The 19513-nt window shown below is 38.3% G+C and overlaps 1 protein-coding gene across 1 annotated transcript; it reads left to right on the top strand.

Moving 5' to 3' along the window:
- Positions 1-1768: 1768 nt before the first annotated feature.
- Positions 1769-19471, top strand: LOC105272775 (putative oligosaccharyltransferase complex subunit CG9662). The gene is made up of 3 exons (XM_011314999.1): positions 1769-1882; positions 2122-2339; positions 19144-19471. Exons 1-3 carry the CDS (start codon positions 1769-1771, stop codon positions 19154-19156), a joined length of 345 nt encoding a protein of 114 aa, XP_011313301.1. The 3' UTR covers positions 19157-19471.
- Positions 19472-19513: the final 42 nt, after the last annotated feature.

Genomic DNA, 19513 nt, shown 5'->3' with positions numbered 1-19513 from the left:
ATGACGAGAAATAGCGGGTAAATTACGGTGTCAGACCCCGTAATTCGCGATATGCATCCTAGTAATTTACACGGTCTTAGGTCGCAAATTACGTTCTAAATCCCGTATTTAAAAAATAGTTTTTTCTGTGTGTATACAATCAAATGATATACTTACGGGTGTAGTCGGATGTGGTGTCTTATTATGCGGATTAGTTCAATTTGGTGTTTTATTGAATGCAGTTCGACTACTCAGTTATGATGTCACACAATAAACATTCAGTAATCGTTTATGATAATTTTTGAAAAATTCGTCAATCTTTCTGATTAGTGATGGTACTCAACTGTCTACTTTAGAATGGTTGATAAATGGAATCATTCAATAGTGAACCGAGCAATTATCAATATTTATCTGCAAATGCGAGGAACTGTATAAAGTGGGGTGGGGTGGTGAGGCAGACCAGCACCTTTCAATCGTTTCAAAAAATTCAAATTAGCAGATTGAAAACATTGAACGGCCAAAATGATACATTAGAATTAATCCTCACTGTATCAATTATTAATATCTTTCAAAATGCTGGCCAAGAATAGTCAAAAATACATTTTGAAGAATGAAATATAATACGTTTCATTATTTTTAATTTAACCAGTCTTACAGGACACAAGGTTTTATTCTTAATTCTTCTTTGAAACTACATACAACTTTCATCTAATAGCTTGAAATTCCGAGTTATTAAATTAAATGTAAAATAACTATTATCCATAGGAAAAAACTGACATGATTCCAAAAATTCCACTTCCTGAATTATTGATATGTTTTCCCCGCTGCTGTTATTTCTGATGTTATTAAGATTTATTTTGGTATCGGTTCATTTTGTACAGCTCAACACATTATTGTGCTTTCGGCTTAGCAACAGAATGCCCTACCGATGAAGTAAATTGCGCTGTCTGTGTCGCAGGATACCTTCGATGATTCACGATAATTCGGATACCTTCGAATATTATTGTCGCGCGATACAGTTACGTTACAGTTCTCATGGTGTAAACCTCGCTATACCGCTATGACTATAGAATAAATCCATTTCATTTTCTAGACGTTAAATCGATTGTTCTGCTATTATTAATCCCTCTCAGTGTACACTGAACCCCAAAACACAATGAGTATTCTTGTGAATAACTCCTTTTAAAAACTTTTCATCAATTAACATTCTTCCTTCAATCAATTTTTTTTCTTGAATAAATAATTGCGGAACCATTGGAATATGACTTTGTCCAATTTGATCCTCACTTCTGAAATTCAACAAACTTTTTTTACATGTTATTCGTCATGTCAGATTACAAAATAAATGAAAATGTGATGAGAAGGAAAATTTGAAATTTTCCGCTTTTTACTCATTTCTCCGCTTTTCCTTTCCTTCAGCGACATTTCTCCTCTTATCCTTTTCTTAAGTGTTACCCCGACTTCGGCGGATTTCAGCGGAGGGGAAGGGTCTTTAGGACCTGGGTCGTAAAGGCTCATCACCCGATACAATGGGCTCTCGTTTACCCTTTCTACTAATAGAGATAGAGAGCTCGACTTGCTCTCACAGCATTCCTCATCTGAAGCGTAAATATGATGACATCTGCATGCATCTTTCCCTTCATATACCTTTTTCTCATAGGGAGTAGCACCATCGACTGCCATTCGAGAAATTCCAGATTTTTCTTGGAAATTGTATTTTATAAGCTGATGAAAAAGGAAAACTATACACGTATCCATATCAAATTAAGACTATATTTACGATAAATTAATGTATCACTTAATTAATGAAATTATTGGCATTTCATTAGGAATAATCTATGATGTGATCGTGGAACCCCCGAGCGTAGGATCAACGACTGATGAGCATGGTCATACAAGGCCGGTAAATATATTCTTTTCGAGAATAAGAGATTCCATTCTTGATTGTAGTTGATGAATATAGAGTAATTTTAACTCGTGGTTTTTGCACAATATCTTGAGACATAAGAGAGAACGAATTACATTTTTGCAGTGACTAATGCCTGCAAAAAATTTTTCTGAAAATGTTCGCTTAAAGATACTAAGTTACTGTGCAAAAACCGAACTTATTCCTGAAAAATTTCTGATAAAAATGCATTTCAGGTGGCATTTATGCCGTATAGAGTGAACGGCCAGTACATTATGGAAGGCTTGGCTTCAAGTTTTCTCTTCACTCTAGGTGGCCTCGGTTTCATCATACTGGATCAGACTCATTCTCCATCCACTCCAAAGCTTAATAGAATACTTCTAATTTCCGTTGGATTTATATGCATCACTGTTTCTTTCATCACCTGCTGGATCTTCATGCGCATGAAGTTACCGTGAGTAATTGAAACAAGCAGAACTGATAAAATCAGAAAATTGCTCCAAATAGGGATGTCTCAGGGTATAAGCACACCACACGATAAACTGCGATCTAGAAAAATTCTAAAGGGGTAGTTGTAAAATGTAAAATGCTGAAAATGGGATCTTTGGTGGCCTGCTGAAAAAGTTTACTTTTGAAAAAGCTTAATGTCTGTTTTTTAGTGTATAGAGCCCCATTTTCCGTACGAAATGCGTCAAATTGAGAGGCGGTAGACGGGAAAATTTTAAGGAGAAAAATTACGATGTGAAAATCGTAACCGCGGACGAAATCGCGAATTCCGGGAAATATACGTTAATTTTTTTTGGAAATTGAGACTTTGATTTTTAAAAAGTACATTTCTCTATCCAAACATCACGAATTAGAATCGTATAAAAAAGAGAAAGAAAATTTCGATGTACATATTTTTTTAAAATGTTTTTAGGATCAGAATAATTTGTCAATGGAATAGGAGAGAACAGATTACTTTCTCAAATTTTACGTTTCAAATTTGATTTCTTTTTTCTGATAGCGGAAATAAATTGAATACTATGTTCATTTCATTAAGTTGCAGTAATAAAATAAAATACTAACTTAAAAGAAAGAATAACTTAAATTTTCAATTAAGCGGAATTGATAATTTGTTGACAATTTTTGTTTTTTACGGAAAACGAGAGAAAAAATATTTACAGCCAAGATATTAAGTGCTGCAGCGCCCTTGGATTTTTACATGTGAAATTTTCCTTTTTACGATGTGAACTCACAAAGTATTGAAGCAGGGAGTGATGTTAACAAATCGGGTATAAGGAAGGCTCCATGTTCGCGTTTTTTGTTTCATTGATTCCCTTCATTATTGACTCATTATTTTCATGATGGGAAATCGGTCTTTATCGCGGCGAATTCTCGCGTATGTTTCTGACATTTTTAAGTTTTTTTGGAACGAAATTTGCATTTTTAATATTTTATGATGGCACAATTCTCTGGAATTGACTTCATTTTTCTTCCAACACAATTGGAAGTTTTCTTCGATAATGTAATTAAAAAAAAGGAATTGATTTGAAGCTAGTCTTTTTATTTTCAAATTACGATTGACAATAGTAAAATGGCCAAATCCTTCATTATGGTCCACCGTTCTAATTCTACCCATGCAATTTTACGATTCAAAATGTATGTGTATGTAGGGCCAATTCGTCACTTCGAACTTTACTTCACGTGGAGAGAAATATTCAAGAAATGTTATGGAAAATTTTACTTCATCATCAAACGAGAATAGTTTAAGGTAAATTTGTATAGAACGTTCAGTAGATTTCCAGATCTGTTACTAAAAACGTACGAAAAAGTTACGTAGTCATTCTGGATACAGTAGCATCTAACAGGGATATCACGAATCATTATAGTCAAGAGTTTTCAGATAAGATTTCGTAAATTTTTCCTGTTTGTGCAAGTAATTTTCATTGCAGTTTTCTCTTTGCGCGTGCACTCTCTTAAACTTTATCCATGCTCCATGCAATGGAACTTTATCCATTTACTCGATGCGCCTCAACCCTACTACGGTGCGGATGAGAGAACTCAACGGGTATGACAAAAAATTGGATTTGCGATACGTACGTAAGCCCCTTGATACACTCGTGTGATGCTCACCATATATGGGTGATTCTTTGGTCATGCGTTCAGTACTTGTGCCAAAAAGACCTACCTTTTGTGTAGTAATATCCTTTTCAAAACTAGAGTATGCAAACTTAGGAATCTTGTATTTTGACGAAAAAAACACCGCATGGGTACTACTTTCATTTTCTAGATCGCAATCAGTCTACGGCAATACGGAATTTTAGTTTCATGACATAGGTCCCATTATTGCGAGGGGTAGATGAAAACACCCTAGTGTTTTATGTACCGTAAAAGTGATTGAACTTCGACCAGGTGTCAGAGTCACAAATTTTCTTGAAAAATCTGCCCAATTCTTAATATAATAGCTCACTCATTCAAGTATGAAATGATGCAACCAAAAATTCATTTTGCCAATAATTATTATTTTTTTAATGAAACTATTTCATACGGCTATCTCCAATAGACAATAATCAATTGGAATCAGATAAATTACAATTTGCGTGGAATAGATTACTTAATACTTTTTTGTGAACATCCATAACAACGAGCGTTCCTGAAAAATATAGATAATTGTTGATATCTTTCAGGAAAGATATTAGTACTTTAACCGCAGCCTTCTAAAGTCTTATGACAGTGTTCCGTCTTGAACCCGAAAAATTTGTTCCACATATATACCCTTATACACCTTATATATATAGCCTTCTCTAGGGCTAGCGAAGGTAATAGTGGCCTTGACCAAATTATCGTTTGGAATAGAATACATTTATTTAATATGGAAAAACTTCCAATATTATAGTTGGTTGATCAACAATAAATATGAAAATCCCAGAGAATTTAATAATACAGCTTTTATCCGATAATCAGATAACGGAAGATTACCGAGGAATGATACTCCCTTTCCGAGAATTCGAGAACAGATTAGAGACACGCTAATTTTTGTCATTAAGAAATCGGTATATTTCTCGTCTTACAGTGTGTCCAGATAATAAATAAATATGTCACAGTGAACGCGATAAAGCACTTCATTAATTGATCACGGCAGAGATTTATAATTGAGTGTGATTCGCAAGATAATTACGGATGTAATTAGAGAACGTTAGAGATTGATGTCACTTGACCACGCGCACGCACGAAAGAGAACATAATCATAATCATTGAGATATAGGTCAGCGACACAGGTGCGTAATTGGGGCACCTATATCTGACGTACGGCCGGTCAACTAGAGATAGCCAAGGAGGTGCTGCCACCCCTTGGCCTAATGCCGTATGAGGTTGTTGCCTGAACAAATGAAGATAAAAAAATCAGTAGAGGCAGGCCCAACTTACTTGCGGCGGTTTTATTTACAGGATAATGCTAAAATGAAATTTGATTAATAATTAAAAGTGACCGAAGATAAACTTTGGCTCTAACTGCAGTTCTTGGCAAAATCCGCGCCAAGTAAGTTGGTCCTGCCTCTACTGATTTTTTTATTTTCATTGTTGAATCCTTCCAATTGAGTCGTATCACTTTTCTTGGCGTTTTCATTTACATTTTCTGGTGTTTTTTTTCTAGGAATGCCATATTTTGGCAAAACACGAGTTTTTTACGGAATCAATTGAGCGAAACTTTTACTTGGCTCATTTTTTTACAAAAACACCAGTTTTTGTCATTTTCTATATTTTACCGAGATGGCATATCTTCTACCCGTCCAGCGTCTTGATAATGTTTTATTTTGATTGAAGACACTAGCCGTTTTCGGGCAACTTCTAGATTTTTCATCAGGACTGTCTTTCAATTGAATGCTTTGTATTTGACATTCATCTTTTTCACAACGCGCCATAAAGTTGTGTTACTAATAACCGAGAAACCGGGAACATTTTCTTTTAGGGCTTTATGTAATTTGACGTATTATTCTAATGAAAAATTCATGAATAGTAAGATAGAAGTATCCACACTTTTTTCGTTGTTCTAACAGAAAACCGTACATTTTTTGTTCACCAATAACACGTCTGACATGATGATCTGAAATTCACATCCATTATCATTGCCTGAATAATACTCCCTTCTGATTCAAAAACTACAGCAGAATTGACTATTTAATTTTCTGTTTAATCATTATTATGATTAAATTGTAATTCGATAGATAGTTGCTTGCTGGGAATTGAATAGCCACACGTGAAATCTCCCTTCCCATTTCTTGGTTCATTCGAAGTAATACATGCACGTGGTGTATCGACAGGTTTTATTAATTGAAAGCGACCCTCCAAATCGTTATCCCATGCTGTAGTCGCATGCTCGTGAATCAAGCGATGCGGTGGCGTCTCTAGACAAGTACTTACCGACCGAGTTTCCAGTCGCCGAATCTCTACTTATCGTACTCCTATGCGCCTACATTGAATAATGAAATAGTATATTTCGATACGAGTGAGACTCGGCTTTGCCTCGGGTCGCCAACTTTACACTCGTCAAAATTCCCGGCCCACATCTATCGAACAATATTTTTCATCACCATCTGGATATTAAGTGATTGATAAGTACTTTTATAAAGGTCAAGTGTGTCTATTATGTCACTCCATCCGCACGGCGTGGTCAAAAATAAACTTCTCACTTTTCCAAAAAAAAGTGAACTTGGAGGGGTTTTTTTCCAATATCCTCGATATCCCTTATCATGATCCCTTACCATGATATTCAAGGTAAGGATGAAAAAAATCCTTCTAATCATTTTCTAATTATTCAAAACCTAAGGCGAAAAATCGACTCCTTACGAAAGTTTTTAGTGCACATCGCAGTGGCCTGTAAGCTCACCGATAATCTTTGGTATATATGGGTGTCCAGATTGACGCCACGCGTGGCCACGGGATTAGCGTAGTGGCACACGTATTCACACAGTTAACGGAAGGGGTGTGAATGAGTGTATATGGAGCAGGTAGCGCCATTGCCCGGACGTATGGTGGCAATCGCATTCTAATGATCGTTTTATGGATGGTAGTCAGACGATATATATACGATATGCTGCATGATTGATGTATTATTCGAAGTTACGTTTTGAAACCATCACCTTCCATAGAGAATCACGATCCATAAAAGTTAATTTTTATTTTCTTCAGCAAATTTCGTAGGAACTTTGAAAAAAATTCACAGCTTCTATCATATGATTCGATTGTCATTCTCAAAACACCTAAATAAAAGCGGCAAGAATGGAAATACAATTTTGAATATTGTTTTAAAAAAAAATTGAAACATCTCAAATACTTAGTATGAAGGAGTATACATACCTTGGTCGATTGAGATAGATCAAGCAGAATATTTGGCGATGTACAAAAAATTGAAATCAGTTCGATAGTTTTCGAGATGTTTGCGAAAAACGATTCAGAACGAAATGTCAATTTATGGCAGTCGAGCTAACTTATCGCAGACTCAGTTGTTAGGAATACCTATAGTTTGACAAAGGTTGATTTTTATCCGAAAAACTTTCGACGTTTATTCCTTCAATTCTCTGGAAGAGTCGGCAAAGTTGACCTTGCGCACATATACACTTGTTGCTCAAAGTTTGTATTTCTACGGTCGGGACTATTCTACATCACTTCCAAGCTAAATTAGAAAATCCGAAAATTGGACCATTACGAAGCTTCCGTTCGGAAGAAAAAGATGCGAAATCACTTAAGAAAATAAAAACATGTTTTTGCAAAAAAAGACTACACATACATGCCTTTGGAATTAATTTGCTGAAAAGACGTAGCTCAAAATTGCTATGTTAAAAAAATGATACTTTCAAAAAAGATTGAATAAAGAAATGAAATCACAAGAATGTTGTAAATACTCTTTTCAGTGCCTTTCAAGGCCAGAGCTTAGAATCTGGAAAGTGAATCCATGTATTTTCATATTCTGAAAGATAAAGTTCCAGTACATTCAATTTAAATCTCGACTCTAGAGCGATTCGGATATCGATGAAAAAATAACAATCCAGGCATAAAAATGCCCTAAACAACATATCAAAATGTTCAAACTTGATTCCAATCAGCAAAGACATACATAAATTTGTTTATAGCTTATAGACTGAACATCCAGAGAATGAACACCAAGAAAGTCAAGTGAACTGCTCATCCAACTGAAGGGAAGAAAATATTGGTTTACTATTTATTTACCAGTTTCTGCCATAAAATAATGGTCTAATGTAAATAATTCTAATGCAAAAAAATCCTTGAGTCCCCCTCAAATCCAATTTGAAATCTTAGGGCTCGCACACACAGTTCAATCCAAAATGCGATGCGCAATGGGTTGAAATGTATGGCGCAGAACTTACGTTCAAACCCATTGTGCATCGTGCGTCTTAGACCGAATTACGTGCGCAAAAAAGGAGCGGACCGTAAGACCTCAAGTAATTGTTGAAGTTGAAAAAACAAATTTTTATTAAATTTTTAATAGATAGAGCAGCTTCCACCTTGAAATGTAAAATAAAAAAAATCACTCACTTCACTGCAAGATTCTTGAGTGCTTTCAACAATAGGTTGTCGTGAACGAAATATCGATAGCAAAGGTTGCTGATCATCTAGAAAATTCTCAGTCTCATTAGTCTTCCAATATTGGAGATATAACCGAATACTGAAGTATTCTTACTATATTATCAGTTTTAGAGGGGTCAGATATTATGTGACGAGGCAGAATTTTGCGCCCCCCCCCCCGACCCCCTAATTAATATATGTTATTTTTGATAGGTTAAGTTAGGTTTAAGTAATCTTTTTCGCCACCGTTGGGCAACCCATCTCCAGATACTCCTTACCCCCGTCCCCATTTCCCCGCGCCATCACACACTAGGCATCAAGGAAGAGGATCCCACGTGACCCCGGAAGAAAGAGACATCCCCCGTACGAGCCCCCCAGATGAGAAGAAGAAGGACACCCGATGCCCCCCCCAAAACCAGGGAAGAACAAGTGAAAATGATAGGCAGCTATCACTCGTGCCATAACTGCCCCACGAGTCACTGCCATAAAGTAAGAGAGTTACCCCGAAATGATCCTGTGAAGAGTTACTCCGAAGAGAACTGCGAAAAGACCTTGAAGAAGTGTGAAAAGACAAAGTGTGAGAAAAGGCACTATCAATGAAGGAGAAAGAGAGTGAAGAATACTGAGGAGGAGAACTATTGCGAGGCGAGGAACTATTCTCGTGTGTGAAAGGAACTATTGGAAAGATTGTGAGGAGGAGAACTATTGTGGAGAGGATACACGGAGAGAGCAGAGAGAGAGAGAAGGAAGGAAGGAGGCAAAAGCCCAGAGGAAAACCGAGAGGATTCTGAGGACACCATTCCCCGTGAGTGCCCCATTTTTTATTCCCTGCCCCAACGAATTTCCTTGCCCCGTGTCAATTTCCCCCCAACGGTGAGCCTCCACTAAATTTATTTTAGTTGTAGATTAAGCCCCCTATTAATTATTACCTTTTTAGTCGGCCCCCCTCACTTCTCCCCCATTTTCCAGAGTTAGAGCCTCCCCTTCTTTTTATTATATTATTTCGCGTAGCCGCAAGTGAGTTGGCCTTACCCCCCACCCTCGAGTTATATTAGTTAAAAGGCCCGGATTATTTTGATGTAATAGTTTGTAAAAAGAGTAGAATACAGATAGTCAATTTATAAATCCCCCAGTAATTATTGAGAATCCCCCTCCCTCTTATTATTTCAGGTACTCCCATAAATTATAATAAATTTGCCTATCGTTTTTTAGATTATCGTGAAATTCCCCAATATCGTGCCTTCGCCGGGAGTTATTATATTTTAATTCTCCGGCCAAGGTCACAATTAGCAATTTTACAAGCAAGCTAAGACTGAACGTTATACCTACTGTTTTCGCACAGATAGAAAATTTCATTTGGTCGACATAGGCTTCGCGTTCAATAGTATGTATACTTTAAGAAGAAAATTCGAAGAAGTGATAAACAGATCGAGGAATACATTACTAAAATACGATGAGCCGTAAAAACGGTTGGCCAAAGTTCCAAAATTTTTGCGGTACATATGCAATACAGGGGTTTTTCATATATTTTTCGCATTATTGCAGAAACTATGCAATGAAAAAAAAAATAAAACTCAGCAAATAGATAAATAGTCGATATGGCGAAGGAAAGCAGTACCATAGCCATGCGATTTTTACGCCAAAATACAGGCCTCCAAATGTTGCGCACTCTACTTTTGAAAAGAATATCAGTTACGCAATATACACTCTTACATAAAAATCGTAAAAATTATCGTGGCGGAAGTAAAAGGGATTAAAAAATCTGGCATTCAGAATAAGTAACGATAAATGTATTTAATATTCCATTTGGCATTGAGGATAATGCATGTAATGGAAATTAATATGATAATATAATAATACATGACAGAATACGTTTCAGTACTTGTTCAATACTTTTCAATATTTTTCCTTTGATACTGCTAGTTATGTTATAACTTTTCAATGTAACCTATAATGTCACTCTTACAAATGTTATTCCTTTTGATGAGGCGAATACAGGTGTATTGTATTTCATTATTGTATTTTCCGAAAAAAGTTGCTATAAAATTGCAATTTAATGTCAATATTCTTCATTCAGACTTTCATAACGTTACTACCCCCCGTTTCGTAACCCAAGTTGTGTTACGTGGAGGTGAAGTCTGCTCTGCAAGCCATCTGTAAAAAAAGAAGCAAAAAAGACTCAATTGATTGAGTTGGATGAGAAAATTTGAAAGTAAATGTTTGATATTCTCACCCTTCACTTCGAATCACCATTCAAGTAAAAAAAGGAAGTCGGAAACTCCCTATTACAGTCCGAAGCATATGTTGAGAAATGAAATAGCGGCTCTAATTCGTGACCTTACGTTTTCAAGAGATGTTTGCCTATGTTAATAAACTACATCTTTCATGTAAACTATGACCTTGTCTGACAACATACTTGCAATACTTGGACGAAGTAACGCTAGTATAACATTTGATTCGAATAAATTGAACGATTGGAGGGAAATTACTCACAAATTTCCTAACCGAGTGGCAACATATAATATACTTGTGGGAAGAAACAAGTCAAAATACGTTAAAAATACTAAAATCAAAATTCATAATCGGTCGATAAAATAGCTAGTATATTACTGAGTAAAAAGTGAGGTGTAGAAAGAATGTATAGTTACCACCAGAAACGAGCGTGTCCACTAGTGTAACAATAAAAAAAGAATTCAGCGATTGAGAGGGGAAATTTCTGAAGAGAACGTAAGCAAATGGCGACAGTAACCGGAAGGGTCACCGGCAAAACACAAATCTCGAGTGTTGTCAGACGCTGCAAGTGTACTTCCAATGCTGCAAATTCAAAAGAATATTGAATAAATTGTTCAAGCAATATAAGTAGCTTCACAAGCTATGGAAAATTACAGATTGAAAACTCAAGGATAATGACATCTACACGAACAGAAAAATACATGAGTATTCCGGGTGGTCCCGTTCAAAAATTACTGTGCTACCAACTATTCGTGAGTCCAAATAGGGGGGCCGCCAAGGAATTCAGATGGTACACCGAATAGGCCGGATGTGGCACTCTAATTCTAAAGGGAAGCCCTCGGAGAAGTAGTGTATGTTCATTAAAAATTAGGGTGCTACATTCAAATTTTGTAGATGGGCTATCCGAATCACTTGGTGGACCTGTTTGGTCCCACGATTAGTGGGTAGCACACTAATTTTTTCTCACTGTATTTAGAAAGTCCAATAATCGCCAATAAAAAAGGAAATCTATATTCAAGACCACAATAAAACCAAAGTATAAGATAGGAGGGACAAGAGTCCTAATTCAAATTAGTTAAAACCACAAATTCACTCAGGGAAAAGCAACTCGGAAAATATCAAGTTCAAACTTCCAAATCAAAGTTCCAATAACTCTATCGAACGAGTTCAGACAAATCGAAAAGCTCGAAATACTTGAAAGTAAGCGTCATGTACCACAGAACATGATCTCAACAAATTAACGACTAGTACAACTTCAAAATTGATCTTCAAATTGACAATTTCTCTGCCACACCAAACTTATCCCCCGCTCAGCCTTACTACTATCCAATGAATCTCCGGAAAGCGGGAATAATGTCTTTCAGAATTTCTGGCTTCTTGTCAAATCTTATTCAAGTTTTAGAGGTTCAATTTTGAGTAAAAATACAGAGTCAAGCAGATTGACCTGTTCTCGACCAGACGTCCAAACGAGAAGTTCTCGTTAGTGGCGTAATGATAATGCTTAATAGGTGACGGAGCCGGCCAACACGGTGATTACCTTGTCGCCACTGCAGAATTTATCTGATTGGCAGCAGCTAACTGGAGTGTTGTGTAACGAGATTTTCTCGTTACTAGTGAATATTACTATAGAAAGTCACTAGTAGTAGGAAGTAACATCTAAGGCCGGCTGAAAGAGCCGAGCGAGAGATGAATAGGGCATCGGACGATGGCCAATCAGGCCGCTCCAAAAGTGATTCAGGTCAATCATCCAGTGGGACGAAACGTGGTAGTGTGAGACTATGTTTCGAAACACTGTGATGACGCTGACGATGGCTGTCACCTATTTTGGGAACCCCCTCAGCTGTGTTATGGAGTCCAGGGCCGACGTACAGCCGTTCCAACGGAGTGATTCCAAAGAGCGCCGTCGAGTTAGACCGGGGACCACCGGCTTGGTGAAAGAACTAGCGCCTCCGTGATTCCGTCGAGCTGATTGGTGGCTGTGGGGTAACGGATGACCCACAGACGCCGAGAGGTTCAGATTAGGGGGAGAAGGCTCTGGGAGATCTCGAGGCAGTCAGCGTTGAATGCTGGTGTCGAGCGAATTGTTTAGGAGCTCGGCATTAGTTGCTGGCAATAATCCCCCCGGGGTTTATGATGGGTACCTGTTCACATGAATTACTTTGTGGCTGCGGAACGAACGTTTTCGGCCACAGAGACCCATCTCCAGGGTGAAACTCATGGTGTTGGGGTGGATCAAGGGTTGGGAATCGAGTCGATTCCCGCAGGTGCCTCCATGGGAAGTAGCTCTGGTTTTGGCTCGAGATTGCTATTACGAAGCATCCTCGAGTCGAAGTGGACATTAGGTGGGTGAGAAAGGTCTCCGGATGCCAATGTCGTATGTGCCTCGAGTTGTTGAGCGCCCTGCGTGGTGAGAAGGATTTGCAGGTAGTCTGTGTCTCGTTCTGGGTCGAGCTCCCCTAGAGGAAGATGGAAAACGTGTGAGAGGTGGCAACGTCCCTCTGCGAAAGACCTGGGGAGTACGTCCCCCTAATAGTCTCGCGTTACGGTGCCGCAACTGCAGCTGACGTTGGTAACCAGAGTTACTCTGACGGTGGTAACCTCGCCCACTCTACCGTGTCATGCTGATGCTGGCTCGGCATTGTGAGACCCGCCACCGAAAGTCCGCGGAGTCGACGACTTCCTTCGCGGCTGGTTTTCGTCAAGTTTTCAAGAAAAACCTGACTGGCGCCCGATCGTGAGCGATAGAGACGACAGCCAGAATAGTTTGAGGATTGAACGCGGGATGTTGACCAGGGGAAAATCTTCTTACAGTTGGAAGCAACGGGAATATAGGAAGGAGATCAACGTCACAAAGACTAATGTCATAATTCTCAGAAAATATGGAAAACCTAAATCGCAGCAGATGTGACAGATAAAAGACAAAGAAGTGCACTCCTCCAACTACCGAAGTTCCTGCTTAATAACTTGAAATTCCATCGAAATATACTTAAAAATGGCAGAGAAGGCTCACAGAGCGGCTAACTATTACTGATGTTTATCCATATTATTGACCAGTGCCTTACAATGAGTACTGGAGAAACACGACCGTCTCAAGAATACTCAAGGAATAATAAGCGCGATCGCAAGCCGAAAGCGTCCAAAAGGCGAGCGCAAGTGTCACCAGGACACCACAGTATATTGGATAATACACACAGCAGAATTGGATAAGCTGTTGCTGTTTAGGACGAGTGTGGAGAACCCCCGTCTGATATTCAATTTCTCATGAAAGAGTACGCAGCAGAATTGATAGGCGACGGTGCTGTGAGAAGAATTAAAAAAGCACCTTAGATGGATAATATCCAGTTAATAGTGGCAGTCTCCGGAACCCTCAGAGACCCTGGAGGAGACACCCGAAATCCCCCTGAAGGAAAAGAGCCAGGAATTCAGACCCGCCTACGTGAAACAGGAAACTTCATGCTCAGATGAAGAAGAGAATAATCTGACTGAGCCTCAGTCAAAATGAGCTTTGAATTTCGAGCATAACGTTGTAAATCTGGAGTTACTACCAGTACTGGCCATCGACAAAGTCTTCCTCATGGTGTAGGAGAGTACGAGCACCGAGAACCTTGAGGAGACCGTGAGGAAGACCCCCCAGCCAACGAAGAAATGAACACCAAAGTTCTGAATGAATCAGTATAATATACACTTTAACGACCTCCCACCGGATCCTTCAGACCTGGGCGAGAAGATGCTCCAACGATACATGTCCAGGAGTCAAGTTACTTCAGTGAAGTTCAAGACAGGTGTACTGCACAGTAGATATTGACTCATCCTACGAGACCCTGCTGGATATCAACATCGAGGACCACGAGAGTTTCTTCCTGGAAGTATTATTCTACATACAGACATCCTCGGAGGTTCTCTCGATAAAACGCCCTAGGAAGCAACAACGGATGGCCGTAAATTCTGCTGGTTCATAAAGAATAAAACAATATAAAACAATAATTCAACGAGCGATAATGACAGAGGTTGATGATAATACTTTTTATGGTAATGCCTGGAGGCGGGTACAGCCGAAGAAGAAGCGACGACGCAAGGAGAGTGAGACCACGAAGAAGACGAAATACAGGAAGACTGGGAGGAAGAATAAACTGAGAAAAAAGTCGAAGAATAAAACAGAATTTATTTTTTAATAACTGTACGCCACAAAATTCGACAAACGGTCGCCTAACTACAGAGAAGAAGACCTATTAACATGATAACTGAAAGCCCCGAAGAAAACAGCGAGAGTGACCCAAAAGTATGTTAAATACTGTATAAAAGACACATCAAAAATGACACAGGATGAATGACGTTCGATCCACTAAAGAAGAATAGAGATGTCGTTAGGATGTGTGATTTTCTGGAGTTTCTTATTTCGTCTGTAAGTTTTAATCCTATCCTTAGGTGCCTCCCCATTGTTGAATTTCGTCCTGGCAAAGATTTTGACTTTTACCATGAATTTCAATGCTGTTAGCCGATGATTGTATCAGCTGTGACTCTCAACGAACCAATCAGGACCAGATGTCCTAAGAGCTCCCCTTATATCAGCAGGGATATTGCGGAGTATCAATGGTGAGATCCAGTGCTTTTTCCACACTTGATCGAAAACCCTCAACTGTAGCCCAACCAACTTAGCAAACCGTCTGTTGGAGAAGTCAGATTTGTTACAGCCAGCGCATCGGTATCGATATTTTCATATTCGCGGAACGCAATGTATAACTCATCTATAGACTGAGCATCCATAGGTGACTTACACATTTCAGTTCAACATCGCCCATAATTTTTGATGCTCTTGAAAGTTACAGATCCTGCGAAAAAGACTATAGCATTCCTTTCATAAAGTGATGTCGCTGCTTGAGGATTAGGAATTGCGCTATCATTTTCACTTTGTTCGAGGTCATCCATGATGTCTACAGCCTCAGAGATTTCCGCCTCATCGCAATTTGGCTCGACATCAATGACTCTGAGATTGCTGTTTGATAATGACTGATCATGAAACGTGGAAAAAAATGCAGGACGGTTTTGTTCCCACTCATGATAATCGAAAGACAGATTCCCATTATTGCCAATACGTACGTCTCCCAGGGAACGAACGTGTCTAGTTAAAGGTCGAACCATTCTGGCCGTTGGATTTTGGCAATTTTCGTTACAAGCTCGCAGAAGACCGAACCAATGTTCTGTCCCATCCTGATTTCCACGTAAAGTGACGACTTTGAAAGCTGAATACTCCAGACCGAAAGCTTTGTAGACTCTGATAAGAGTGTCGCCAGTCAGTTGCAGTCCTTGAAAGCAGGGAGAAAGCAGGACTTTTGAGAAATTCGCCATGTACGACTCCATTCGATTTATTAAATCCATCATGGGCTCCTCGATCTGAGAATTGTCGGATGACAATGGTCTTCTATTTGGATTTTTATCGATTTCACCAACCGAGCTGCATGCATTGACAATATCATTAATTTTGTCCATCGCATTTCCTCATAATTCGATGGCTTGTGCGTAACAACTTCCAAAGATTTGAAAAGCACGTTTGACATTCATTGAGTGAAAGGTATTCGGAAATAAATGAACACCAGTTATCTGGTTCAGAAGATTGGAAATATGCACATTCTTGTCGAATGTGTAAGTCGCCGTGAAGTCAGTCCACGAAACAATATTTTTTCCGTTTTGACAAATCGCGCCCTATTTTCTAAAGGTAGCAACGATCCTTTTAATCAAATGCAGGAAGTCTGAAAAGCAACGAAATACATTTTCGCTCTTATCTTTACCGATGCATCACCACAGTTGACCTGAATCTTGTCATAAAGACGCTGATTAGGCCGGCCTTGATCACACACCCATAATTTTAATTTTACAACTGCCTCCTCCAAGCGTTGAAGACACTCTTGTAAGAGTAAATGCATATCTGGCATAAATCTCGACGTTCCAGCTGATGCCCAATCGTATGAGTATACATTCGCAAGACAATTTTTCCCAATTTGCTTAACAATATTTTTAATTTGTTACGAAGAAAGGTACGTTTGAAAAAAAAGGTTCTGAGGGATCAGAAAATCTGGGCTTCGTCTCCTTGCAATCCCCACACCCCCCCTCCGGCCTCTCCACGGGCATATGTGACAAAAAATAGTATGTATCATTCGTCTCATAGCGTTGGTTTGTAAGTCGTGTGAAGTTTGCAGCACGATGCTCGACAAGTCCACTTATCGGCCTTATGATACAATGTACTATCATGGCCATGGGGCATGAATTCATAGGCCATACCTGGCGATAATAACGATAATTTAGATCGAGCACATTTTGACGGGCAAATCGATCTCTCATCCCATATGCCAGGTCCCGGCAACCCGGGCTCATCAGGTTTACGTGGCTCCCAAGCTACTCTTTTCTTCCGAATTATAGATTTCTTGGCTTTCCGAATTACCGATTTCCATTCTCCACCACTTTGAAATATAAATATCAGTTTTTTATTCGAAAGAGGCAGCAATATTTGGAAAACATTTTTCTTAATGCGTTCAGGATCAGGAATTATCCTTAACAATTATTTTGTGTTCAGACGATATTTGCAGCAATTCAATAAATAAAACAGAACAATCATCCAAAATTGTGAGGTAGAGCCATCATTTTCTAATCGTTGTCGAAAAAATGAATATACCTCTGATAAGAAAAGGGCTGCAAAAGACTTAGCAGTTAAGAATAAGTTCGCTGAGGCTGACTGATTCCACGGACTGTGGAGGGCTATGATCAATACTCGTGCAATTGCCACGTATTTTTTCCGTTTTCATTAATAATGGAAATACGGAAGGCTGAAATTAGGATTGCCCCCAACAAATGACAAGCGTCCCCGAAATTTTCGATGAATGACGAGGCTCAATGGAAAAAGCGGCTTATATGATGCTAAAGCTCATAATGAAACTCTGGCAAATTTTTATTTTTCACATTCAGAGTTGTGATATTTGAAAAGAAAATAATAATTGCCCTAAACTATTTCCGAAATATATTCTCCAAAGTTTTTCATTCCAAGTTTCAATTTTTCAATTTTGTATTTAAAATTTGAAACTGAGCCATTGCACTAATGTGGCCGGTCAGCTATTTTTGTTTGACTCCCGGCCCGTCACCCCCACATACTCTTATCATGCTCACCAGCGCATCATTTAGATCTCGAAAAACTTGGAATAGGAAATTTAAATACAAAATAATGGACACTGAATTATGAATGGAAAATATTTATTGGAACGAATGTAACATAACATTTATATACTTCATTAAGATACACGACAGCGTATCGGCCAAGTTGACCTTATACCGGTCTGACGTCACAGGCCGATGCTATCGCGTATAATATACTGGACACAACCACTCTCCGAATATGTTTGAATTTTTTTCGCGTAACATAAGAATTTTTAGTAAAATCCGTTCTTGGTTGCGTTATATGAGTTGACTGTGAACCTAATGACGATAACTTTACTCTCACGATTAAAATGGTAAATAAAAATATCCTCCCGTGTCAACCATTATAATGCATTGATCTTTATATATATATAGAGATTAGTGCCCAACTCCCTATAATCTCCATAGAAATCTCAACTCAGCGACCGTCTGCCATCGGGTGACTCCCACTTTGCCTCAATTATATCTTTACTTACGGCCGCAAGACAACTCAGTCAGTGCCATAAAAATCAAATCATCATCATCATATCTTTACTCTGGAGGCATGTCGTGATTTTTACTATATGATATGTTTATTTATATACACCAGCGTATCATATTTACACATGCACCCATCATAAAAAGGGAGGTGACTTGAAGAATATTAATTCAACTGTGAAATCTAGGTGTTGTGAGTGGGTATATTATGCAATGACAGTTTTCTTATCTTCACGTTTTATTTCGTTACTAATTTACGAAACCAACCATATCAAATGAAATGTGGAGAAATAGACGTGTGATTGAAATTTTGAAAATTTATCACAATGTGAACAACCCCAAGCATTATAAAAAATCCCCATTGAACTAAAAGAAGCAGTGATTTTCGGTTCAAATAAAAAAAATTGATTTCATCGACGGCTACATGATGTTCATGTGACGGTATCATCAATTTCGTTCGCATCACTGCTCTCCCGCCGATTTTATCACATTCCGAACTATGTTACACCTTATTTAATTTTAATATCCAGATTATCGCAGTTGCCCCTCAGTTCATGTTTATGAAGATCATCATTACATAGCAAGATATAATTACTCACAATAAGTACTTTGGAAATGCAAGGATAATCAGAATTAATAAATGAGAGGTCAGAAATGAAAACGGAAATGTAAGGAAGGCAAAAAAATTCGATGAAAACGATGAAACAAGTTTCCAGTAATAGTGGATATTCACTTAGGATCCCTAACCTTAAAATGTCCAGATTCTCTTGTACATTTCGATTTTATGATCTCTATTTTTACAGTGGCTACTTCTAGTGGTATGCTTGAGGACAATGGAAATTGTCTTCGTGAATATGCGATCGTCGGTTGACGCTGCTACGTACTTCGTGCTACAATAATGGATACAGGAATGAGGGTATTGAGGAACTGAAGGAAACAGAAAGTGTAGTAATTGAGCATGCAGTAAATTCGAAGTGTATATCAATTTTTATTATTTTATTGACGTTGTATTTAAAGCTTCACACAGTCATATTATTATACCTCTCATTAAAACTAATTCTTGAATGGTAAACATAATCTCTTGAAAATGTGTGTTAAATAATTCGATAATAAAATCTTATAAATCTACTATATATGTCATGAATTTCATTGAAGATCCTCAATGAGATTAAT

This window comes from Fopius arisanus, unplaced genomic scaffold, assembly GCF_000806365.1.
Source record: "Fopius arisanus strain USDA-PBARC FA_bdor unplaced genomic scaffold, ASM80636v1 scaffold00276, whole genome shotgun sequence".
NCBI classification, from domain to species: Eukaryota; Metazoa; Arthropoda; class Insecta; order Hymenoptera; family Braconidae; genus Fopius; species Fopius arisanus.
Note: the sequence above shows the minus strand (reverse complement) of the source record. Positions and strands in the feature narration are given on the sequence as shown.